The following is a 27723-nucleotide window of genomic DNA, read 5'->3' as shown; positions in this document are numbered from 1 at the left end:
TATAGCCTTGTAAACATTTTCAGGCAAATTCTGCTCAGTACACAAGGCTGTAGCCTTGCACACATTTCCAGGCCAAATTTGCTTAGTACACAAGGTTAAAGTCTTGTTAACAATTTCAGGCAAATTCTGCTCAGTACACAAGGTGTACACAATTTTTCAAGCAAAATTTGCTTAGTACACAAGGTCATAGCCTTGTAAACATTTTCAGGCAAATTCTGCTCAGTACACAAGGTGTACACAATTTGTCAGGCAAAATTTGCTTCGTACACAAGGTTGTAGTCTTGTACACATTTCCAGGCCAAATTTGCATATTTTTGATACATTTTGAATAGTTGAAAGGCTTTACCTGCCTTGCAATTATTATTATTTTGTTTAATGAAGTTTGAATGAAATTCGATGCTTATTTCTGACAACAATTAAAACAAAATAAAAGGCTTACCCTCTGTACTTTTTGCGTATTTTTTTTGTGAATTTCGGATAAAATGCAAGCTCACCCCTGCGCGTTTTGAAGCATGTTTTTGTTTGTAATAAAATTCAAGGCTTACCCCTTCATTTTTTGTTTTATTGTGATGAATGTCTAAAGAAAATGCAAGGTTTGCCCGTTGCACTTTTTCTTATTTTGGATAAATTTGTAATAAAAAAAACTGCCTTTAGTAAATAACCGAATACTTACAGTTTAGGATCTCAACAGTAAACAACTGATAATTCCAGAAAATACAGCAGTATATGATTTCCTCACCTTTAGGAGTTATTATTATTTAAGCGAAGAGCATTATAAAATAAATTAAGTACAACGTGTATTTGCCTATACAAATGTTAAACAGCAATATAATATCAGAATTATACAACTACAATAAAAATCGTTAATGCAGGTCATGTTTGGAAATAATATTTCCACAATTATATTATAAATAATATGTTCATACAATGAGTAGGGTAGATGGCCTTTGCTTTCGATCAAAACCGGACCTTTTTTTTTTTTAATATTTATAATTATATTGTTATACTTTATTATAATGTGGAGTGAAGAAACACGCAACTCTAAAGCCCTATAAAGCCATACTGAGAAGAGTTATGCATATTGATAATATAAATCGCGAGCACTAAAAAATGGAACGAAGGTCTATGTTCACAAGGATTTCAAGAAACAACGGGCTTACACTTTATATGTCACTTACTAACGGCATTTTCGGACTCTTTGTGACTTAAACCACTTCTTTAAAGATACAACAGAGACAACATCACCAGCAAACTATTTTGATGATCGTCAGAAGATTTGGGTACGTCAGGTTTCACTGGCGGCAACAAAACTTGATTGACACAAAATAATACATCAACGGAAGAAACTTGCGGTTGTTGGACAGCTTTGCAGTTGGATGAATAGGTACCCAGTAAATTTTATAAGCATTGTGTTGCCAAACATTTATATAAAATAAGTACTTGTTCACATAATACCGAGTCCAGATGTTTTAAGCATAACTTTGCGTCATCTTCAGTAGAATAATCAGTGACGTCATGATTATGGCCATAGCAAACAGAGCCATAAGTACTCTATCTAGAATGACACACATATCAATCCATTGTTGCTGGATCAGAGATTTCTTCTCCTGTAGCTTAGACCTGTTCACCAGCCTATCAATGTATCCTCCGATCTGCTGCACAGTGGACCCAATACTAAGATCAGTCGCGTCACTCCCGTAGTCAGAGTCCGACATGTAGCCCTGCTCCACGCCGTCTTTCGGTCCGTTTGAACCGCCCTCCAACTGCAGCTGCTGCAGGAGGCTGACACCGAGTGTCTGACAGTTGAATATAGAGTTCTGCTGGTCGAATTCAAATGGGTCGTCGGTTTGGTGGGCGTCAGCTTTCAACGTTTCCTTCTCTAGTGTGAGGTCTGTGTAGTCTTCGTGGAAGGCGTGGCGTCTCCCCGTCATGCGGAGAGCGAGAGCGAGCCAGTCAAGGATGAGCTTACGGGCCAATCGGGGTGGAGGGCTGGTCGGGACATGATGGTGAAGACGGAGGATTATGACCGAGCCGGCAGTCTCGATGGACATGAGGATTATGATTGTTGCCAGCAGTTGACCTACAGAGAAACATGAGCAGAAATGAAATAAACTGTACATTTGCGTTCTCTCCCTTGCATATTTTTTGTTTAACCATTACCACTGGGTTTTTGACTTATCGGGGAGCTTTAGTATAGTCTGTAGATAGAAGTAAAATCAAAGAACTATTTTTATGCTTGAACAATAACTTTTAATACAAATGTCTTCACACATAGGGGTTGTTGGCAACAGTAGCAGCATCACCAGCAAAGACACAACAACATCAACAAGGCAATCAAAGGACTTACCAAGCAAAGACACCGTATCCGATGTTGGAGGTAAGAGTTGCGCCCCCAAGAGCAAGAAGAACACCAGTGAGAGTAGCACAGTGATATTCAGGCCGACTTTCTCACCGGACTCTGCCGGGAGGTAGAAACTGAGGAATGAGATGAGCGACATGAAGATGGAGGGGAAGAGGAGGGTGAAGACGTAAAAGAGAGCCTTCCTCTGCAACTCTAGAGTAAAGGTGATGTCCGAGAAAGGGATGGGGCAACATCCGTAGACTACTAGATTTGACTTCACCGGCATGTCCAGAAGTTCCCATTGGCCGTTAGGGGTCATCTGCGTCCAATCACCAGTTTCTGTGGTCCGTGCAAAAAGAAAAAAAAAAAAAAAAAAAAAAAAAACCTGTCATACGGCAGTACTATTAATTGAAACAGACCGGGCTTTCGTGGCATTCGACATTTTCAAACACAATATCAACCTCTACCCTCGCAGACACCCCTTGGTGGAGAGACAGGAAGTGTCAAAACTGGGATTCAATCCGACACCAGAGCTCGAGTTCGATGCTATAAACCGCAATTTATTAGCCATAACACCCTAGGTAGGCTGACGTATTATTGTAGTCATTTATTTTAGGATGGTTTAAATGCATATTCCATTTGCTTTTAGTAGCCGAATTGTGTCTACGTGTCCACACGTCTTGCTTTGACATTCAATGGAAACACATACAAAATTTACGAGATAATCAAAGATAGTCAATCAATTTGCAAGATGAAAATTTCAAGTTCGGTCAGCAGCCACTGAGACCCGAAGCCAGAAATTAGTCTGGTCTCTCTGTATATTTTCACTAGCGGTGTATTGCTAACCACAAGGGACCTAACACATTAGCCAGCCGTGTGTAATGAATGTCTAACGACAATTCACTGGCCTCTCATACACGCTCCTTGCCCCCGAGTGCTCTTCAAACAATGCAAGCTCTCTTGGGTTGAACAAATCGTACCGTCAGTTTTTTTACCGAGATTGATAAAATGGTGAATGGCTCACAGTCGCCAGGATTTAAAATTGAAAGTGTTGATTTTGCCGGAGCACCTCCGTGGAGAAGGAAGTACAATTAAAGGGTAGGAAAGGGTAATCTAACAGTTTTCACAGGATCACACATTTTCATTTATAATTTTTTTCCCCGAGCCTTCGAGAAAGACTCTTTTAAGGTCAAAACGTCAGGCCATTATCTATTTACACTATAGGTCATTTTGGTTGTTAAGAAGTTTGCAATAGCTAATTCTTATTTTCTTATTAAATCCATCTGAATAAAACATTATTGCCTTACCGTGTTCAGTTTTCATGACGACTTCGGTACTTTTGTACGCCCATGGTCCAAACTTCAGACGGCACGTCTGCCTATCAAAGGGAAAGTACGTGATGTCCAAGGAGCATGAACTCTTAAAGATGGCGGGAGCTGCCCAGAATACTTCACCGTTATATGAGACGACTGCATTGGTCATCATGACGCCTGTGCCCGGCTCTTTATCCACATCAGCACTAAGGGAGTTAAGACAAATAAAACCTTTACTTGAGAGAGGTTAACAATGCATTTTGACACAAGGACGCAAGATCATTTGTGGTGACTTATTGTTTAATTCATGTCTTATTCGTCAACAAAGGAAGTCATGCACAATGTAGGAATATATACAACAAAAAGATGAACTCAGACTTAGGGAATAATTATAGGGAATAATATGCTTTATAAAACGAAACAAAGCTTTGGGCATTATGGGTGGGGGGGGGGGGGGAGGGGGAAATACAAGTTGATCAATAACCCAAGTACAATTTAATAAATTACAGTAAAGCAAACAATTTTTACTGAGGAGTATCGGTTTTTACAATAGGTTACACAAAAGCAAACATTACCAAAGTGAACTTATTTGGAATCAATTGTGTCCATTAAACCGAGGATTTGGTCCAAACATTCATGTCATCCACTTGATGTGTATGCACGCAAGTTCGAACTTATTGTCAGTTCACATGTGGGTAAACTTTGTTAACAATTGCTGTTACAAGATATATTTCAGGTTATTTTATAAGGGAAGGGCACAAACACTGTTTCCAAATGAGCCTTTGAGCATAAAAAGATCAAAACACTTAATTCTCTTGTAAACTCAACTGACCTGTTATACAGCACCGTGTCTGGTATCCACATCTTGCGAGTAGGGATGTTAATGGTAGTGATGTTATCGTAGTCCAATGGATCCCACGTCAGAAAATCGTCCGTCCATTTCTAAGTATATCGATGACAAATCATTAATATATCACACTGGCAATTATTCAAACTTAAAAAAAAAAAAATAAATAAAAAAAAAACAAGGAAGATGTTAACCGAATCCCATAGTTTTGTTTGGCACATGTGATATTTGTATCAAGCGTAATCAAAACATTGTCGTGCAACTTATCACAGTTTAAACCCCAGCAAACTCTTACTAGATACAAACTATTCAAAGACCTTTTCAATTTTAATATCAATTTAATTACATGGGTAATGTTTTATTTTATATTTAGACAACGTAAAATACATGAACTTCATTCATCTTCACGAGGAAGTGTTTTTAGCCATTTTGAGACTATTGGGCATTATATTTCAAATCAGTAAAATAATCTGAGATGATCTGAACCCATTTGTCAACTGTTTTTTGAAATATCTCGAGTGCAATCATTGGTGTTTTATTTATCAACCTCTCTTCATAAGGGTATTATTCAATGTTCGTTTCACTTTATGAATACATATCCCTGACAACAATTATTGCAGTATACACTGTCAAAAAATGTTTGTCCCCATAACATAAATGTCCTACCAACATAATGCATCTCCTTGACGTTGTGCAACCTGTGAACACCACACCACATAAGTTCCGCTTTTACACTGTTGCTGTTAGTAACATGGTTAGTTAATGTGCTAAATAACCAGAGGTGTTGGAACTCACGCAGATGAAAAAGTGAACTGAAATGTTTGAGTAGAATAATGTTCTTGGCGATATCGATAAAAACTTCGTAAAATATTCGTAAAATAATCATGAGATCATGTTGAATTCACATTATGTGTCTATGATCCAAACATGGGTGAACATTACACATAATCTGAATTAAAATCCGTTTTTCTTTTTTAAAAACAACTCTCTGTGTCAGCCTGACGAGGACATATAGGACAGGCCCCACTATGACTAGGAATCCAGACCAATTCTGACCCGGGATTGTTTTGAGTGCATTGCGGAAAAGCTCAATTATCGCAGAAAGAGGCTAAAAGCAAAAACACCATTTTCATGTGACAATTAACACCTGTTATCGCAATGTAATTCCTTTGCAAAAGAAATTGTAAACTTAATTGAATCATGCACAAACCAGAATACTTCAGTGCTGACTGCCCCGGACGGACAGGTTAACTGATCACCCATTAAGTTCAATGGTAACACACTTATCGGTGAAAATGAGGTATTGTTTCTGAGCTTTTTGTTGCAAGTCTCTGGAACTCTGACGTAATTAAGTAAGTTTAGAGGAAGTTATCATCTATGTGCTTCCAACACCTCTGCTAATAACATAAAATCAGGTGATCCTATACTATCATACCTGCTCCAGCCATATTGCTGTCGTCAGGATTTGGTTTCTCTCGTCCTACACGTCCACGATGTGCACAAGAAGTGATGACGTATGCAACACATTATTCAAAGGGTGGGGGTTAAAATGAGACAAAGAGAACATACATGCTGATTGGTCATGCTTTATACAACAGACTTAATATTCAATCAATGGATTATAGAAATACGTTTGCGTGATGAAAGTGCGATGATAGCCGGAAAACATTTATCTTTCGGTAACGCCTTTACATGGATCTATTCATGGAGGTACTATCTCCATGATCTAGTTAAAGGTTAGCACCTTTTGCCTTTGGAACCGTTTGATTGTTTAAATACTAAATAAAACTAACCCTTGGAAATTTTATTTCAAAAGGTGGTATCATTTTGGAGATATTATCGCCAAAACTCCAGAGTGGTTATGTCCATACACATTGGAATACGATCCGAGAAATTTTCTGACAGCATCACTTCTCAGAATTAATTGTGGGGCGTAACATTTACAAAATTATTATTTTACATTTACCACATTACCACGTGTTTTTAAAAATGCTTCATCTATCGAACGCTGATGTTGTTTCTAGTTTGTATCTCCGTTAATTTTAAGAGTGGTCACCAAACAATGTGACGGTATAACATTAAACAGCTCTAATAGATGAAACTTTTCGCTTCTTGAAAAGATCGTCAGCAAACAATTCTAAAATTATCAATCCATGGACATTTCACACCATCTTAAGATACATGTTTACAGATACATTATAATCAACCTCGTAATATTCACTTGTAAATAAGCCTAGCCCTGGTTGGACTCGCATGCAAGACTCACACAATCACGCCAATGTCCAAATGGCATCAAAACATACCCTTGCCATTATAGGTCCAACCAGTGCTAATCATTATACATGTACCATGCAGCGTGTGCATCAATGCTGTGCGAGTGTTGACAGTTGATAATCAGTGCAGAGTGAGCGTGCAAAGAAACATGCAAAATATGAAGAAAAGAAACACAGTCCACGATGCACGTTTTTTGTTTCCTCTTTAGGCTTGGAAATGAAGAAGCTACCTGCTCAAGTCTAACCACGGTTGTCATGACCTGATTTACTTCATCCTTCAGGGATAGAAGACGTCGAGAGAGAGAGCGGAGAAATAGATAATAAATCAAGTAGAAAAGATTGAGGAGAGAATAGGGTGCATTAATAAAAAATGGCGATTGCTGATTGATCAAAATCAAATATAGAACACCAAGAGTAGAAGAAAGATGAATCAAATTAAGGCGGCACACCTAGATAGTAGTAAACAATTAGTCAAAATTAAAATTAGATAAAAGCTACAAACTTGATGGTCACAAATTAAAATTAGATTTAATTAAAATTAGATAAAAACTACAATTTGATAGTCACAATTTAAAATCAGATCTGATTAAAATAAAATGAAAACTACAAAGTTGATCGTCACAAATTAAGATGATTGGAAATGAGTCAGTGGTAATACGTGAAATGAAAGTTGTGGAGTCAACTGGCTTGATTTCACAAAGCATATACATATACTAAGATCAATCTTAAGATGCCATCTCGTTTTCTGCTTGTTTTTTTCTTAATCAAACTTTGATTAGCAATTAAAATTGATACGCGATTAGTCTCAAATCTTTGTGAATTTGGCCCTGCAAAAACAAATACGTGGGTCAAAATGAACTAAATAACGCACATTTTTCAGTAAGGCCTATTTAAATACATTATTATCCAAAGGCTTCACTTAAAATCCCAGGTGTTGGAATGTAAGGAGTGACGTGTGAAGCACCCCCCCCCCCCCACTGCAGAAAACCCACCAGAATAAATAAATAAATAAATAAATAAACACATGCACAAATGAGAAAATAATCAATAAAGAACATTGGAAATATAAAATTAGTTTAAGTACAAAACAAATGAGTCCAATATAATGTATTTTTCCTTAAATTAACTACAAGTTATAGACGATGTGACCTGTGACACCACATGTTTACAAACGAGCCACAAAGCCTGGACTTCCTGCAGGCAGGATTTGTACACAGCCTAATGGAAGAAATCATCAAACATTAATCTTATATTTTATGGAAACTGCACTGTCTAATTCTTATCAACTTTTGATAGGCTGAAAGGGGGCACATCTCAAAACTTGTCCAGCTTTACTTTCATAATTCTTTGATTTGTGTGGAATATATGACACAAAATGTCAACTTTCCCATAGGACCTGTTTAGTATTGTGCCTGCCAGAATACTGAAAGAATGAACAAGGTCACGTGGTCTATAAGCTGTTTTCTCATCATCGTTTGCATGAAATGCAACTAATTAATATTAATATTGGACTCAAATCAGCCACAGCTGTCGGAATATTTTTTTTTACCGGTTTTGTTCATTGTTCGCGGTAACATTGAACAAAGTTTGTTTATGTTTTCGTTTTGATTATAGTATGTCACAATTCAAGAGAAACAGTTCTACGATTTTCTTACGGCAAAATATTGGTCACGCAACTTAATCACAAATTTAACCCATAAAATTAACGGTAAATTTTCACAATAAACACATTTCTGGCATTGCACTAACACAACGATAGTATTTGTATACATGTGCTATCATGATCCTTTCATCTGTAAGTCGTATTACACATTACATGTTCTGCAACAAAATATTAAATACCATTATTATTAAACGCAGTGGACACTATTGGTAATTACTCAAAATAATTAACAGCATAAAACCTCACTTGGTAACGAGTAATGGGAAGAGGTTGATAGTATATAAAACATTGTGAAAAACGGCTCCCTCTCAAGTGACGTAGTTTTCGAGAAAGAAGTAATTTTCCACGAAATTGATTTCGAGACCTCAAGTTTAGAAATTGAGGTCTCGAAATCAACCATCTAAACGCACACAACTTCGTGCGACAAGGGTGTTTTTTCTTTCATTATTATCTCGGAACTTCGTCGACCAATGGAGCTCAAATTTTCACAGGTTTGTTATTTCATGCATATGTTGAGATACACTAAGTGAGAAGACTGGTCTTTGACAATTACCAATAGTGTCCACTGTCTTTAAGACAGAACATAGATCAATTAACATAAAAATTACTCAATATTGTTCAGTCTTCATAAAGCCAAGTATCATTTGCGTGATCATGAAATCAAATCAAACGAAATCAAATCAAGACTAAAACTTACAATTTTGAGGATTCTCGAGAGTCGAATGTGGTAGAATATCTCCATCTGTTTGCTTTCATTGAGAACTGGTCTGACATATCGGCTGTACTCCGTCAGTAGATCCTTGACTAGCTTCTCCTGATACCCCGAGGGATGTTGCAGTAAATCGGTCGCTGGGAAGAAATAATCGGATATAAATTTAGTTTGAATTTATAATGCTTTGGTTAAACCCTGTCAAGAGAACGATACAGTCACGAAAGAGAACGACAGAAAACCAACAAAGATACCAACAAAACAACATCAAACATGTTATAGCAAAATATTTTGTTGGTTCGAATCCCACTCTGAGTAAATTCTTTGTTCAACCCCCCCCCCCCCCCCAAATCAGCAAAATGTTACGTTGAAGTATACAAACATAAACCAATACACACAAAATCAGCTCCATGTTTAAGACACAAACTGTGCCAACAAAACATATTTTATAGGCCCCATTACAGCAACATACCAGACCTCACAACCATACAAAACTAAAGTAGTCGACGATTGTTTGTTTGTTTCTCTTTTTTATTATTGTTATTATTGTATTCATTGGGAAGAAATGTAGACGCCAGAAATTCTCTGGCCAACCATCTTTGCTCATTTTGAATTAAGTTTGACATTCAAATGAACGATGTAGACCAATGTCAAACTGAGTAATGTCAAATGCATGCTAAACAAGATGGCACATAAACTGCGTGCTTGATTTTTAAGTTAAAGAATACAGTGGCAACCGAAGAGGCAGATTTGCTTAACTACACAGGAATGTGAATTTGCTGCTTATTTGCCGTAACTGGCTGAGAATACATTTAATATACAGCAACGTCATAACCAGAACTGTGTTCATAACTAAATTATGCCTATCTCTAATGGACAAATATTCAAGAAAATTAGCTTACCATCGCCAGGTAAGGCGTTGTACGTTACCAGCAAAGCAACCAACACAAGGAATCCCCGTTGAGCACCACTGTCCGCCATCTTGTTCCCCTTCCAAATCGCAGAACCCGCAGCCAGGGCACGCAGATCAAGCAATTTCACCACGAACGGCCAAACCAAATTTAAAATTCAGCGATTTCTGAAATTGTATTCGTAGTGCGGTGTGCGACTACGCTTGGTGTGAGATGTGCGAGGGTACGAATAATGTTAATGCAATGCAGAAAGACACACACTGCACCGACAGACGGTCACTTACGCTCGATCGATGCTTGGGAAGAAGACTAGCACAGACCTGACTGCTGTGTTTTAACTTCATGATGTAACTTCAACATGTTTATAGATTTCTTAACATCTTACTTTGGAAGCAAATTAATTCGGATCAATCTGGATTAATGGTTATGCTAAGATTTTTCCACCAAGCACTTAAGAACTCCGGAGAACTACGATCGAAGAAATCGTTCACTTAAATCAATGTAGGCGTACATGCTGTGCAGTAAACTGTTTAGTAACAACAACAAAGAAGAAGAAGAACACATCCACCTAAGAGGCACCGGACACGTTTGGTAATTACTCAAACTTACATGACGGCATAACATTTATTATACAATATTGCGAGAAATGCGACGACTCCCTCTGAGTTAACTGTAGTTTTAGAGAAAGAGGTAATTGCTCACTAAAATATTTGAACGTCAGGTATCTGTGCAACGAGGATGTTTGTTCCTTCAATATTTTCTTGAAACTTCTAGATGTCTTGTTATTTTATTCACATTATGGAGAGACACCAAGCAAGTAGATGGTATTTGACAATAATTATCAAACGTATCCAGTGCCTGTAAGTCAGACTAATGAACAAACTGACAATACATTTCTGCCTTAACAAACGACTATCGCAATTTCCCTCCGATAATACGCGCAAACAAAATGGGGTGGGTGTTGCATAAAAGAAGAAAAAAAAAAAACTTCGCATATTGAAGTTTAAATTTTGCATTTTTCGATTGTTGCAAAAGTTGTCTAGTTGTGTCTGCTTCAGGTGAGCGAGAGAGGTGGGCCTACCATAAATACATATTTTTTTTTTCCCCATCGTTTCTCATATCGCCAAACTGAATGAACTTTAAAAATGAAAACAATAACACCCAGTTGTGCAAGGCCATACCAACCAATTTCAAACCTCGTCATTCAAGTACCCCCCGCAATCTCCAAACCTTCGAATAGTTATCGGTATCTAGCCATTAATTAATGTTCCATTAATTGATTAAACACCATCTGTCTTTCCATAAGATCGTTGACGTAATGGGCAAGTCGTGGGGCACATAATGATTTAAGCGATAAAACCATCCATAGTCAAACCTTGCATTCTAGGCCTATATACATGAATGATTGTCATTCCCCTCGTCCTCCCAACACTGCGATACCACATGGACCGCGTTTTGAAACGTCGAGGGAGTTCATCTTAACTTTCTCAAGTGATCCATCTCGCGATGGTACGGAAGTGATGGGATTGTGTCTTTGATTATGCAAGTCTGGAACTCGGCCAGCACCCCCATATAATAATAACGAAACAGATTACCGATAATATGGCAATCGAAGATTTGTCGTTTGTAAATAAACTTTAATTAAGGGTTAAACGCAGACAAATTTACCAGAGCGGAATTTGAACCAAGAACCACCGGTGAACATGCCGGTTCTTTACTATTAACTGAGCTTTCTCAAAGCCATGACTGATAAGATGAAAATAATATAATAAACATTAACTAAAAATAGTTTTTCTCAAACATCTGCGATGGCTTTATGGTAGCCAAATACCTTTTAATTTATGAAACCTAAGTGCCAAACTACATGCTTTTTCAATTTTATCATCAAAGGCACAATTTCGGAAGTTGCGTGGCCGAGTGGTTAAGAACACCGAGTTCAAACTCTGGTGTTCTGATCGGCGAGTATGGGTTCGAATCCCTAGCCGTGACACTTGTGTTCTTGAGAAAGACACTTTACCACTGCTTCGTCTTTCAGATGGGACGTAAAGCCGTTGGTCACATGGGTTGTGTAACGCATGTAAAAGATCACAGTGCGCTTATCAAAAAGATAAGGGGTTCGCCCCTGTGTTCCTGGCTGTAGCTGCTAAATGCGCCACAGCACCTTGTAAACCCTTATAAGGTGCTACTTAATTGGGTATCACAATTCATCATTTCAATAACATATCTTTCTGAAAGTTTGTATATACTCAGCGCCTTGAGTACCTTGTTTGGTAGATACGTGAGCTATATAAGACTTCGATATTATTATTATTAATTTCCACAAAATTAATAAACATTTTCCCTAAAGCTACCCAACAAAATATGGCCATGACTGTTTTTCCAAGTCATAACAAGAATATCGTTCTCAAGGAAGCAACACAACTTCATTAAATAATTTGCTTAACATTTTATATTATTTATTAAAATCAAACACAAAACTAAATTAACACCATTTTGATTGTCTTAATTACTTATTTCTTACATTTCGTTTCTACAAAAGGTGACACGACTCCAAAGCAGCAGCCGTGAATTAGATTTCTCACGGAGACGAAATTAGTACTTTTTTTTCAAACGTTACGAGTACCTCAACTTCAGTTCTGGTTAGAACCAGCAATATGTACGCTAAGCAGTTTAAATAAGCATACTTATTTCAGATTGAAGCTATTTTTATATATTTATTAACTTACATGTCATGGGTGCGATGCGAACCCCCCCCCCCCCACACACACACACGTTTATTGTTATCGTAATCATTGCTTTAACTTGCATGGCTAGCGCCCTCCAACGGGCTGCTTCCCGTTTAAGCTCATTCTGTTTTGGGCCGAAGACCGATACTGACGTCTTAAAAGAACACGTTGCCGTGGATCGGACGAGTTGGTCTACAAAAAGCGTTTGTAACCGTTTGTTATAACATGCATATGGTTGGAAAGATGTTTTAAAGGTAGAATATAATGATCCACACAAGTATCACTCAAAATTGCACGGTTTTCTTTTTAAATCGCGAACTATCACGGTCGGCCATTTATGGGAGTCAAAATCTTGACTCCCATAAATGGCCGACCGTGTTATTGGACGAGGTAAAAAGAAAACCACGCAATTTCGAGGCATATTTGTGTAGATCATTGTATTCTACTTTTACAACATCTTTCTAACCATATGCATTTTATAACAAACGGTTACAAAACTCGACCGATCCAAGGCAACGTGTTCCTTTAAGTGTGTCTTCACCCAACAGATTCACCGTTTTGACTGTAAAAAAAAACTAAAGAGCTACTTTACCAGTACACTTGCAGTCTCTGCCCGCATTTATTCAAAGGGTAACATACATAACTATAAACATAGATAACCACATTATTTATTTGCTATGTAAGTGTTGTATTATTTAGTTCGGATATAAAACCGGTTTGGTGTACCGCCATTGAAAGAAATAATTTCGTTAGACTACAGTAGTCATGGTTAACGTGATTCATGGTAGAAACGCCCAGAGAGGAAAATTATTCAATTGACGTAGCCAGATGGGTGTGTAGGTGTCTTTTGGACAGCCTGCTTTGAATTTGGACACCCTGTTTACCTGTCATTAAGGTGAACAAACTTGTTTTCCATAATATTGTCATGTTTCGGTGCGCATTGCATATTATAATGACACAGGGGGTTATTCAAAGATCGATACATGAATATTAATAAATCACAAGCAAAAGTTAATGCAACAGCTTTTCCAGCCCAGCGCTTTCTATTAAATGCAAAGGAACGTGGGTTCACAACGATCCTTTTCGTCCTTAAGAATCCCCAAACAGCCTTGAGCAATTTCATTTCCCCAAAATATTGTATATACATATTGTTTAAAGTCAACCATTGCCAACAAAAATCAAACACAATCAACAGAACCAGGTGACCTATACCCACAAAATAATAGAAGGCAAGAATGAGGCACTAAACCAATAGAGGGCGGCATTGCAGTTTACAGTTTTCTTCCTATTAACAATGTCATAATGTAGGCCATATACCGAGTACCCCTTCCCTTTCTTGGAGAGTGTCCCCAGACCGAATGTCATCACCATCTTATCGACATTCCTATCGCAAAGTCACAGCCCGAGTGATTTTTTGTAAGGAAAGCCTAGGAGTGCAAAACACAACAGATGGTGGCGGTTTATAACAAGGTCACACATTCGAACACAAACAGGTGGTCGCGGTTTGTAACAATGTCACACAACTATTCGAAAATAGTGTTGAATTTGGTGAAAACAAAGCAATTATAAACAATCATAGAAACCATTTCAATTGACAGTTTGTAAAAAAATAAATACAACAATTATCAGAACATCTGTGTAAACCCGATTGTTTGCTAACATTCGGCCGCTCATGCCAACAATGGAAAGGTCTATCATGGAGGAAAGGTTATAGCGCCCTCAAATGAGACGTTCACTTCCCATACTCGACTGTACATTTCTTATAGGGGCAATACGCCAAATGGGACAGTACGGTCAACAAACTTATTAACGTCACCATGACGTCATACATTTCTAAATCGTTCATTTTGTTTTCATTGAAACCCCCTGTGCAGTTACGCTTAACTAACACAAAAACAGGTTTAGTAATAACTAACTTTGAAGACCAGAAAGTTTGTTCTGCACTGTATCAAAACAACTTACAATGCTGAGACGTCTGATAATGGAGGCAACATGCTGAAACACTATAAATCCAAGCAATGTTGGCAAATAACTCGATGGACATTTGGCAATCCATTCTGAAGAGAGCATATTTGCATTCTTAAAAGTTCTATTAAAAGCTTTGAAGGAACACACAGTACTGTCAAGATGTAGCATGACTTACAAACCAGTCTTTTGAGGTAACATGCAAGTAGCGAAATTATTTCCCCTAACGTTCACGATGAAGAATCAACAAACAACATGCTGTTTTGTCCTTTACAAAACTGATAAAGTTTCCACAGAACCAGATGTCAGAGAAGACTGAGAGTGCCTGTGACTTGATCTACTTTGGTAGCAGGTCCAAAAACAGATAGAACAGTGACGGATTCGGGCGCAACCTGAAATGAGATCATTGTAACTCCGGATAAATAAATCCCTTAAAGGCAGTGGACACTATTGGTTATTGTCAAAGACTAGCCTTCACAGTTGGTGTATCTCAACATATGCATAAAATAACAACCCTGTGAAAATTTGAGCTCAATCGGTCGTCGAACTTGTGAGATAATAATGAAAGAAAAAACACCCTTTTCACACGAAGTTGTGTGCGTTTAGATGGTTGATTTTGAGACCTCAAGTTCTAAACTTGAGGTCTTGAAATCAAATTCGTGGAAAATTACTACTTCAGAGGGAGCCGTTTCTCACAATGTTTTATACCATCAACCTCTCCCTATTACTCGTCACCAAGAAAGGCTTTATGCTAATAATTATTGTGAGTAATTACCAATAGTGTCCACTGCCTTTGAAATGTAGATGCATTTGGAAAACCTAAGCCATGCATGAGCAATGGGTGGGTTTCCAAACTTGAGTCTGATGAGAACAGCTGAGGTAAGTAATGCTGCTGGCATTCTTATAACAAGCTTAACAAAATCAAACTGCATTCACATGCCAAAAATCCCCCAAAAGAGTTTCTTGAATTCACTAAATACCTTCAGTGTACCTAGTCTACATTCTAGTTATGTTCAAAAGTATTCTAAAGTAGTAGGATTCCAATCACCCCTTCCACTCCACTGTTTTATTTTTTTATTTTATTTTATATTTGCTAGTCTGCTGAACATCCGATAAATATAGTCCGCCGTAGTATAATTATATAAAGACAGTTCTCCAAGAACAAACTCTAACTGGCAAGTAGATACACACATGGTGTTACCGCAAACCAAATTTATTGATAGCTCACCATGCAATGCCTCATATCCTATATGTTGTATATGTTTTCTTGTATTCACCGATTGATCGACTGGCCATCAATGATGACACTCAACGAGAGAAATGCACGAGACAAAACATACAAACAAAAACTTACAATGTGTTTGAATCTTTTTGCATGGTGTGCATCAACATACAAATATAGTTAGTAGTAACATTGTTGGTTCAACCTTGCATGCAATTCTTGAGAGGAGTAATGGTGGTTCTGAGATGAACTGATGGTCTCAACATTTCAAACAGAACTCTCTCTCCTAAAGGTGATAAGAGTATGTTGTTCAAAACGTCCAGGGCCCAATTTCATAGAGCTGCTAAGCACAAATATTTGCTTAGCATGAAATTGTTGCCTTGATAAAAACAGGGTTACCAACCAAATTTCCACAGGACATTCAGGATAAGCAAACAACAGCTGAATACCAGTAACAAGCAATATGCAACAAATGGAAATTTGGTTGGTAATCCTGTTTGTATCAAGGAATACATTTCATGCTAAGCAAATGTTTGAGCTTAGCAGTTCAATGAAATTGGGCCATGCTCTTCTCAGAACCAACACTCCTCCCAAACGAGTTGTCGACATGGTTGTACCCAGAAGTAAACTGCTATTGTATGGCCACTGCCTCCTTGTGATGCTGTTATTGAACTAATCGCCATTTTTGTGTTAGTTTCCACTGCTTGGTTTAGTCTTGGTTTCAACACTCTTCAATTGTGTTATCACAAACACAGTCACAGATAACTTTCTCAGCACAAGAGGGCGCTATTACTCCTGCAACTTCTATCACAATACAACAGGAATGATAGCACTCTCTTTTGACAGGCAATTCTTACTGGCAGCTAGACAACTGGTGTGTGACCTTACAACTGGTGTGTTTTACAACCACAACTACATTTGGGTTTAGCTTAAAGGGACATGAATTGCCTAGGAAATTAGTTGGTTTATGAAAAGCAGTTGAGACCATTTGTTAAAAAATGCAGTTGGAAAGATGCTTTAAAATTTGTTAGTAGAATATAGTGATCCACACATATGCCTCCAAATTGCACGGTTTTCCCTCAACTAACGTCATTTTCCTCAACTAACGTCGTCGACTCCACAAAATGGCAGACTGTGTAAGTTCGCAAAGTAAAAGAAAAACAAAAGAAACTCAGAGGCATATTTGTGTATTTGGTTCATTGTATTCTACTTTTAAATCACCTTTACAACCATAGTGGATTTTACAGGTGGATTACAAATGATTTGAATAGACCAATTCACCTGATCCAAGGCAACATGTCCCTTTAATAGCCACGATAGAAGATTTCCTCTCACCTGTGTCCTTCCAGTATCTCTAATTAGATAACACGGTAGACCCACGAGTGTCGACCTCTTCTGCAGATCCAAGAGATGGTTCGCATCAGAACCGGACAGTACTACACTTTTTTCACTGCAAGTGGACACATTAAATCAAAAAGAAAACACACTTTACGGTAAACTGACTTTGTAAATAATTGTGAATATCTGTTGGGAAAAAAGACTAGTGTTGGCTTTGAGCCAATAACCTCCTGATTAGGGTTCCCGCACTCTTTCAACTGAGCTATCTAGCCCTATGTTGGCAGTCTCCCTATTTTGTCAAATTCTTTGTTTTGGGTGCCAGCCAGGGCTCACACCCAAGTTTACGATACAACCTGGGAAGCAGCAGCAAGGGATTACCAATAATATAGGTCACGTCAATTTCAAATATCAATTTTTACTTTTGAATTTAAAATACAACATAATAAACCCCAGCCTTTCATCCTGACCTTTAACCCTTGGACAGCTACAGTACAGTAGCTGTGAATTGACTTGAAGGAAAACCACAAGGTCGAGGGGCAAAGCCACAAGGCCTCTCTATCTTCTCAAGAAATTATAATAATTTCCTTATTTTCTTGTATTTGCTATCCTCCATTAAAGCCATTATACACTTTCGGTAAACAGTATTGTCCAAGTCCCACACTTCGTGTATCAGAACTTATATATAAAATAACAATCCTGTGGAAATTTAGGCTCAATCGGACATCGGAGTCGGGAGAAAATAACGGGAAAACCCACTCCTGTTTTCGCGCGTTTTGCCGTGTCATGACATGTGTTTATAACAAATCCGTAATTCTCGTTAACGAGAATTTATATTGTTTTACCGTTTTCTCAAAAAGTAAAGCATTTCATGGACTAATATTTCAAGAGAAGTCTTTCACCATTACCTTCTGTAAATCCTGTAAATTATTTGTAAATCTGTGAACTTTTTTTTTTTTTCTGTACCTGTGAAAATTTGAGCTTGATTGGTCGTCGAAGTTGCGAGATAACAATGAAAGAAAAACCACCCTTGTCTCACAAAGTTGTGTGTTTTTAGATGGTTGATTTTGAGACCTCAAATTCTAAATCTGAGGTTTCGAAATCAAATTCGTTGTGAAAATTACAATTTTTCTCGAAAACTATGGCACTTCAGAGGGAGCCGTTTTACATTTATTTACTATCAACCTTTCCCCATTACTAGCCACCAAGTAAGGTTTTGTACTAATAAGTATTTTGATTAATTACTTATAGTGTCCACTGCCTTTAAGAAAAGCTGTGAAGCCACAAGGAAAAACCACACTTGCCTGTGTGGATGGCATAGCCACAATGTTTGTTTTTTTAACTTGATTTACCGTTTTAAAGCCATTGGACCCTTTCGGTACAGAAAAAAAAAAAAAAGTTCACAGATTTACAAATAATTTACAGGATTTACAGAAGGTAATGGTGAAAGACTTCTCTTGAAATATTAGTCCATGAAATGCTTTACTTTTTGAGAAAACGGTAAAACAATATAAATTCTCGTTAACGAGAATTACGGATTTGTTATAAACACATGTCATGACACGGCGAAACGCGCGAAAACAGGAGTGGGTTTTCCCGTTATTTTCTCCCGACTCCGATGTCCGATTGAGCCTAAATTTCCACAGGATTGTTATTTTATATATAAGTTGTGATACACGAAGTGTGGGACTTGGACAATACTGTTTACCGAAAGTGTATAATGGCTTTAATGCACAAAGGCCTTGATGATGAAAGGAGATGGCGTTTTGCTCAGCAACAAATGCCTTGATGACGAAAGGCCAGTAGGCCTTGAACTTGCCTCTTGAAGGGGCACCTCCATTTTCCTCTGAAGGGGCACTTGGATGAGGACAGTGTAAATCTCTGTTGTAACTTTGCAAAAGGCACCACAGCAAAAGCACCACAGCAAATGCAGTGGCTGTCATGTGTTATTTCGAGATCTGGGCTACCATTGACACAATTAATGGGAACATAATTTAGCTGATATCATTCTTGACTAAAGTTCAACAATTTGGTTAAAAGTACATAGAGTCGCCATGAAGCATGTAGACTGTGTTGAGTCAATGTGTAATGTACTCATTACCAAACCCTTAAAGAAGGTACAATTCACTTTCTATGATTAAAGAACACACATGACAAAAGTCATTTCAATTTGCTGACCTTTCTCAGAAAAAGAAGAGCGAGACAATCGTTTAAATTTGATGACCTTTCCGTACAAGTTTCTGAGAAAAGAACAGCGAGAAAGCAAACCCCCCCCCCCAAAAAAAAAAAAAAAAAAATAAAAAAAAAAACACACAAAAAAAAAACACCCCAAAACAACATCTTTTTAACTCCCTTAGAACAAATTGTGACACAGTATATTTGATCCAAAGGATAATAACCTTTGATAGGGGGCAACGGCACAAGAAGAAACTACTCATTTTGTGTTCTTAGTTAAAAAACAAAAACAACCCTCTCCAAGTGTTTTTGCTCCCCCAGGTCAGAAGCACTTTCCGGGGGAGCGATGTATTTCCGAAATATTAGTTCCACGGCAGCAGGGTTACCGAAAAAGTCTTTCATCATAATATTTCGTCATCAGCAATCGATCAGTTTGAAATCTCAGCTTATCCAAATATTTTTCCTAGCATCGGCAGCCAATTCATGATGACTCCCCGTCTGATCAAATCCCAGTGGGAGCCCACAGGAGTGAATCAATATCATGTGAGGTATAGTGGAGAGAAAGAAAAAGGAAACAGATAAACCCCCCCCCCCCCCTGCAGACCACACACACAGTCAAATAATCAAATGAAATAAAACTATTATCATAACAAAACTGCAACCCGACACGAAAGTAACAAAAGAAGCAATGGCTTTCAAACGCAGATACCCTGGTCAAAGTCATTGGGAGCGGCAGAAAAGGAAATCAATAATTAGTTTCCTTGGACTGTTTTCACACTGACTGAGGATGGAACCAGCCTCTTACAATAACACCTTCCAATTTCCTTGACGGTTTTCTTTTTCTTTGTTTCTACGCAAGTCCCGCGTTGTACAATTTGTCCACGGCACACACAAACACACTTACAAGGAGGCACTTTGTGTACAAAGACGGTAGGTGCACTTTTCATGTGATTGTAACAGGTTTGTTCACCCTAAAGTCCAGTGTAACCCATTTTTAAAAGGTTTGGGTACTTGGACGATTCCTTTTAAATCCACCCCCCTGTTTTTACTCTGACCAACATCGGGTGTTTTCTAGGCACTCGGTTTAATACCTCAAAGTGCATTACAGTTGTTATGAAAACCCTGTTATTATGCAGGAAATGCGACAGAGTTGAAATGAAAACCCTGCTAAATGCAGCAACATGCAACGGAGGATTCTGCTGCAAAGTGAAGTGAACTTTGCAAAATTTCAAAGAGCTGCTTAACCTACATATTTTGTGCTTAGCAGAAATTAGCAGGACACCAGTCAAAAATTGTGCATGTAACATATGGTATTTTGGCTGGTAACTTTATTCACTGCAGTGCCTCTCGCTCGGAACAGAGTAAACTTTACAAGACCAAAATCATAAACGAGAAAGAATTTTCAGCAGAGCTTCACAATGTGAACTGTTTTCATTTGAACAAGAACTGCATAAAGACGCTGAAGAGTTATCTCATTTGCAGTAAACGTTTTACTTATATTATTTCAACATTTAACATAATTGAAAAATAATCACAAGACTTCATTTACACAGTGGGATAATATCATTCAATTGAAAACAATTTGTGTTGGCTGTCTGAAGTAAGACAAAGAGATGGACGAGTCAGGGGTGAGAAAGGACTTAAGTGTCTTGCCATGTTATCATCTAAGATGTTTCAGTTACTGGTAAGTGACACTAGCAAGTGTGACAATGTCAAGTTAAGAGGTTGATGACCCTACTAGAATGGTCATGTCAGACAGAGGTAAACTGACATCCCCCCAGTGTAACGATCACGTTGATGTAATCCACACCTACATCGGCTTTGTACCATGCATGGATATGTTTTATCATGGACAGGATGGAGGAAGGTTTTATCATCTAAGATGCTTCAGGTAGGGGTGAGTGACATTTGCACATATGACAACGTCAAGTTGAGGTCAACCACATTGAGGTAACCCACACCTCTATATCATAGGATTTGTACTATGCATGGATAGGTTTTCCTTGGTTGAGCACCCCCCCCCCCCCCACGATCCCCAATGGTCTTTGTATATGAATTCATTTCAACAAGAGTTCACAGCCTACAAATGCAGTACTTTTGTGAACCGATACTTTCAACGGTTTCAAATTTCAGATAAGAGCATGAATGACAGATGATGTGAATCATAAAGTCATATAATGGAGACTACACAATATTCATAATTCATATATCGACTTGATGCATCATGTCTGTATGCCATTAAGTTGAGGGCCAACTATGGCACCATCATGGTGAAACAAATGCAAAGATTCTCAATAAGTGTGTAGAAAATAAAAAAACAATGCTTGAGACATAAATCTTTTCATGCAGAAAAGTTGTATCAAAGTTGTCATTTTGAGAACATTTTGATTGCTCCGCCAAGTACATATATACAGAACAACTTTTGCAACGACGGCTGATGATTATAAAAAATTGTCAGAAGGTAAATATTCCACAATTATAAACTCAGACCTTCAAGGTAACCTCAGAAATTATTACCAAAATGTGACATGGACAATTCTAGGGCTTTTTGAAGGGCTGCACTTGCCCATATGGTGTAACCATAAGGTACAACACCATCTGGGCATACATCCTCTCAGCATGGTGTTAAAGGCACTGTACACGTTTGGTAACTACTCAGTATTTATATAAGCATAAAACCTTACTTGGTAGCGAGCAATGGAAAGATGTTGGAAATATAAAACATCGTGAGAAAAGACTACCTCTTAAGTAACGCAGTTTTTTAAAAAGAGGTAGTTTCTCACTAAAATAAAACAAAGACTTCTAGCTAGAAGCCTTTTATTCCTACCTGAAAACACACTATTTTGTACAACAAGGGTGATTTTTTTCTATCATAATTGTCTTGCAACTTCAATGACCAATTGTGTCCAAAATTTCACAGGCTTGTTATTTATGCGTAATGTTGGGATACAACAAGTGAGAACACTGGTCTTTGACAATATTACCAAACGTGTACAGTGCCTTTAAAACACAATTTAATTTTGGGGGTCACACCAAAGTATGACCCTACCCTTCATGATTTCTATCTTGTTTCAGTACATACCCTAGAGTTCCCCATTGAAACAGCAGTGGAGCATACGTGACTCCATCTTGAATCAACATTCGGTAGAGACCTAAACACGCATGAGCAACCTGTAACAAAATCAAGCAGAAGATACAATCAAAGACAACATACATGTACTTGTATTTGGTTAAACTTATCTTCGTGCAACATGATTAAAAGAAGTTTGAATCCGGAAGCTTGCTGATGAAAAGCTTTTGTTTGTATCAAAGCTCTACTTAACAAAAAATAAGTGGAAATCTTGGGGGGGGGGGTGGCGTGGTTCAAGGGAATGCACTTTTTGTGTCCAAGGGTGCACTTCTGGCCAATGAAGACTGAAGTTTCTATTTGAACTTTGTTTCAATAAGTCAGTGCTCTTAAAGGAACACGTTGCCTTGGATCGGACGAGTTGATCTATAAAAAGCGTTTGTAACCGTTTGTTATAAAATGCATATGGTTGGAAAGATGTTTTAAAAGTAGAATACAAAGATCCACACAAGTTTGCCTCGAAATTGCGTGGTTTTCCTTTTACTGTGCGAACTAACACGGTCGGCCATTTATGGGAGTCAAAAGTTTGACTCCCATAAATGGCCGACGTGTTAGTCGACGAGGTAAAAGGAAAACCGTGCAATTTCGAGGCATGTTTGTGTGGATCATTGTATTCTACTTTTACAACATCTTTCTACCCATATGCATTTGATTAAAAACGGTTACAAACGCTTTTCAAAGACCAACTCGACCGATCCAAGGCAACGTGTTCCTTTAATAAACCAATTACTATTTTCTAAGAGATAGGCCTAATCTGACATGGAGATACAAAACAATACATTTTCTGTGTGACAGAAACATAGTTTCATAATAGCATCTTTTTAGTTCACTGTAATTAAGAATTTCATCAGAGATGAATTTTATGAGATTCAAGTCAGGACAAATATTAAGAAGCAATCACTTTTTTCTTGATAATGTAATTTCACCAGAAAAAACACCTGTGCTTCATCTTGTCATTATAATGTGCAGTATAACAGACTCACTGGCAAAGTGTTGTCAAGGTTATTTTTTGAGAAAATAGAATTAGCTGCTGCGAACAACTAACCAACCAAAAGGACCGAGGGAAAAAAATATATAAAATAATAGCTTGACCTTTCAACCCTAGCCCTCTAGTAGGGTCAAAACGTCAGGCCAGTAACGCTTTTGTTTGCAAGGTTATTTTTACACAAAATTGTACCGTTACCAAAAATAAACTAAATAAACTTAATTCAAATTACCTGCGCTGCAGTCTTTCCAATTCCCATCTTCAATTCCATATTGACTACAAAAACCATCTTGACTTCTTCTCCCTCAAACGAAGACGTAGGAGCAACTGAGGCTGTAGTTCCTCCCTGAGGGACAAGGGATCAACATAAATGTACAGACTAGGTGAGTACAATGTCATCATCCGTATTAAGGCAGAACACTAGAACTCCTTTTAGAACACCATTGGTATTTATTCAAAATAACTGCTGGCATAAAGTTTACTTGGTAACATGCAATAGAGCAGAGCTGTTGATGATATAAAAACTGTATAAAAATGAACCTCCATATTAACTGACCTGATCAGGTCAGTGACTCAACTACATTTGTATCTAGCTTGTGTTGCCGGTCTCCCTACTTTGGCATTATATTTGTTCGGGGTGTCATTCAGAAGCCATATAACCGTCGTCTCGCCAGGGATCACATGCAAGTCAAACAGCAGAGGGATCACCTTATGGGGGTTACGACTTTGAATTTAAAAACTCAAGTAGTAAACCACAAGGGAAACCAAGTTTTCCCTTGTGATTAATACATGAAAAAAAAAACTAATAACAACAGCAATACTGACTGATAACAATAACAACAAACTAACACTAATAACAACAAACCAAATAAATATATAACAACAATACTAGTTACAGTTTTTATGATAAACTCCCGAGAATTCTGAGATGTGTTGTACCTGACCCACTCTTGCAAGAGCTCCACTTTCCAGGTTGAGATCGATCTCCTCAGTTTCCTGCATCTCAAAATACCAGGCTGCGGCTGCTTCAACTGAATTAGAACCAGTAATTAACAGAGCCTAGAAAACAAGATATTGAAAAAGGAGATTGATTAATTATTACAATACAATTTGATCTTAAAGTATAAGTTTTGTTTGGTTGTTGTGAATAAGTGTCTTTGCTTCATCAACTCTGCTCAAACACATTCGTGCAGAAAGCCTTCCGAATCGTAAAGTAAGCAAAGAATCGACCGTTAAGCAGCTCTCCTCATCACTAATTGATATTATTTCTGCATCGTCTGCACATTGGAGAAGACGTCTGGGTTGGGTGACGATGGTTCATTACCCAACAACACTACAAAACTATCACCTAAGGTTACTTCCTCGATGTCAAGGTGTTCAAGACAAGGTTGATTAGCAGAGGAGACATTGTCTCTCCTTGAAGCACTTTACGCTTGACTTGTATTTGAGGTGTCATGAATACACGTCGAACGGCAAAAAGATGTCAAAATTACCTACATGATGCAGTACTAGGCACTGTACAATATCATCAAGAGTGTTCATCAATATTTAAAACAATTCTTGAACTTTCAAAACTATGTGAGCATCCCCATCTGTTCAACCTCCACATTACATTATGATAGATAAAGGGGTTAGTCCAACATAATACTGTCTAAGCCACTGCAGGCTCCACTTAGAGACGCTTGGTTAAAGGAACACGTTGCCTTGGATCGGACGAGTTGGTCAAAACAAAAGCGTTTGTAACCGTTTTTTATAAAATGCATATGGTTGGAAAGATGTTTTGAAAGTAGAATACAATGATCCACACAAGTTTGCCTCGAAATTGCGTGGTTTTCCTTAGACTGTGCGAACTAACATGGTCGGCCATTTATGGGAGTCAAAATTTTGACCCCCATAAATGGCCGACGTGTTAGTCGACGAGGTAAAAGGAAAACCACGCAATTTAGAGGCATGTTTGTGTGGATCATTGTATTCTACTTTTACAACATCTTTCTACCCATATGCATTTTATAAAAAACGGTTACAAACGCTTTTCAAAGACCAACTCGACCGATCCAAGGCAACGTGTTCCTTTAAGAGAAGCAATGCTTAAAGTGTCTTTTTCAAGGAAAAGTGTCCTGACTGAGCACAAACCCACTATCCGATGACTAAATCGTCCGATTAGGTCATCATTGATGGTGTTATCTGGAATCTTTTTGAATTACAACTAATCTCAACCTGTGAAATCTGATCTAAACATTTTGTCCACAGGTTTTCATGAGAAAACGAAAACTCTGTCGGACAAAATGAACCAAAACCACAAAGACCAAAGTGGTGGTCAGGAAGCATACCACTAGGGATGAGAGATTGTGAAAAGGGCTTACTAATTACCTGTTCTGCCAATGGTTTCGGGATGCCCATTCCACAGAGTGTTTCTACATCTTCTTTTTTGATTGTCTGACAACCCTCCGGCTCTTGTCTAACCCCAGAGGGCCTCGTTGACTCACTCATCCTGGGCACAGGGAAACAAAGATAAATGTAATTTATAAGTGTAAAAATGTATTGTCAGTTTGACTGATCTATTACTAAACTCATGGGAGTGCATGCTTTTAAAAGATAACAATGATCTGGGGTTGAACATAGGAAAATTAACTACAGCAGATTTTAAACAGGTTTATAAGCCACCATAAGGGCTATAAAACGGCTATAATAGGTCTAGATGGCTCAGATTACAATATGTTCGTAATACGCCAACAAGTTAATCCGGAGGTCCTTGACTTCAATCTTGCACTGGTCAATGTGTCTTTGTTGAACCTCTAATCATATAAAATTTACCAAGTCAGTTTCCTTGTTGTTTAATAGTGTAAACATAAAGGCCTAATAATATTATGTTAAAATGATAAATACTCAGTCCACTCAAAATTTCAAAAGGCTCAAGATTTCTGCAAAAAACTAGGGAACTTTTTATCTATAAAATCATCACCATGTCTCCTGTCATACCTTTGTGACATTTGCTAGTCTGAAACAAGGCAATTTTATGTACAAAAGCTGATGTACAATATACTAATACTATTAGTACAGGGTATGTTTTATTGATGAAGCCAAGAGTTTGTAAGGCTTCAGAGCAGACAGCAATAACTTGAATTAATCGTTTTGTAAATCCATGAAATAATAATTTATGATACTTTGAAATAGAGACATGATCCGACATGATTACCCAGTACATGTAGGCTATACGTAGAAAGGTAACTGATAGCCTAGGCTAAAGACTAAAGTAGTAAATGAGATCTTTAGGCTATTTTTAGAGGACCTTTCATATTATGCGAAAACACATTTTGAGTTGAAGGCGCCAGTCAGTAGATCTGTAACAGAGGACTAGGTAGACTGTTTTTAAGTGGATGAAGTGGCACCAATCCATTTACTTCATTAAAAATGATAACATAAAAGTGTCGGATTTGTGGACTGTTTCAATCAATCATAACATTTTTAGACTTAGGTTAGAGACTGTCTGGCCATGGAATGATCATGGTCTGGCTGACAATCACTAATGGTCAACCTGACATGCCTGACCACCTCCCTCCATGACGTTGTCACCGTCACTGAGTGACACATCTGCATCTCCATCTCCAGCATTGGTTAAGTCAGCAAAATATCCTGCGGAATACATCTACGCTAACTTGCACACTGCGTGTGGAAATAGACTACTACATGTCCCTTGAACTTAGCTAGGGCTGTGCTGTTGTGTTGTTGTGCTGACACTGTGACAGGTCAACCAAACTGACGACTGAACTGGTCAATAACAAACATAGTTACCCTACCCATGGAGGTAGTACCGGCATGTTAATTAATGTTATGTTTGTTTGGAATACTGACATGCCATGATAATGATGACTGACACTGACTGTCTGTGTCTCTGTGTTGTGACACTGACAGTGACACTGAACGGAAAAGTAAACATAATAAATAAGCACTTTTATAATAGGAATCACTTCCAAGTATTTCTTGATGTTACTTAAATACTTGACACAATTGATTGCTAGAATAGGAATTTGCAGTCGAATAACTTACGTGAGCGTCGACAGTTGTTTGGAAAGATCAAACCATAATAAACAACGTTAGTAAGGTACCCTAAAAGTTAAGTCGATTATTATT

General features: G+C 37.9%; 1 protein-coding gene across 1 annotated transcript; it reads right to left on the bottom strand.

Moving 5' to 3' along the window:
• Positions 1 to 455: 455 nt before the first annotated feature.
• Positions 456 to 27723, bottom strand: LOC139942013 (acetylcholine receptor subunit alpha-type unc-63-like). The gene is made up of 13 exons (XM_071938678.1): positions 27640 to 27723; positions 25963 to 26083; positions 24532 to 24651; positions 23825 to 23938; positions 22563 to 22651; positions 17307 to 17420; positions 10049 to 10197; positions 9135 to 9286; positions 5937 to 5981; positions 4487 to 4596; positions 3649 to 3860; positions 2348 to 2680; positions 456 to 2080 (listed from the first exon to the last, which is right to left on the bottom strand). Exons 2-13 carry the CDS (start codon positions 26080 to 26082, stop codon positions 1470 to 1472), a joined length of 2169 nt encoding a protein of 722 aa, XP_071794779.1. The 5' UTR covers position 26083; positions 27640 to 27723; the 3' UTR covers positions 456 to 1469.

This window comes from Asterias amurensis, chromosome 9, assembly GCF_032118995.1.
Source record: "Asterias amurensis chromosome 9, ASM3211899v1".
Classification (NCBI taxonomy): Eukaryota; Metazoa; Echinodermata; class Asteroidea; order Forcipulatida; family Asteriidae; genus Asterias; species Asterias amurensis.
This window is presented reverse-complemented; position numbering and strand designations above follow the sequence as displayed.

Coding starts and splice junctions, on each gene's coding strand:
- LOC139942013 (XM_071938678.1), bottom strand. CDS start 26,082: ATGAGTGAGTCAACGAGGCCCTCTGGGGTTAGACAAGAGCCGGAGGGT. Junction 4,597..5,936: donor CAGCAATATGGCTGGAGCAG/GTATGATAGTAT, acceptor CGATATACTTAG/AAATGGACGGACGATTTTCT. Junction 2,081..2,347: donor GGATACGGTGTCTTTGCTTG/GTAAGTCCTTTG, acceptor GTTTCTCTGTAG/GTCAACTGCTGGCAACAATC.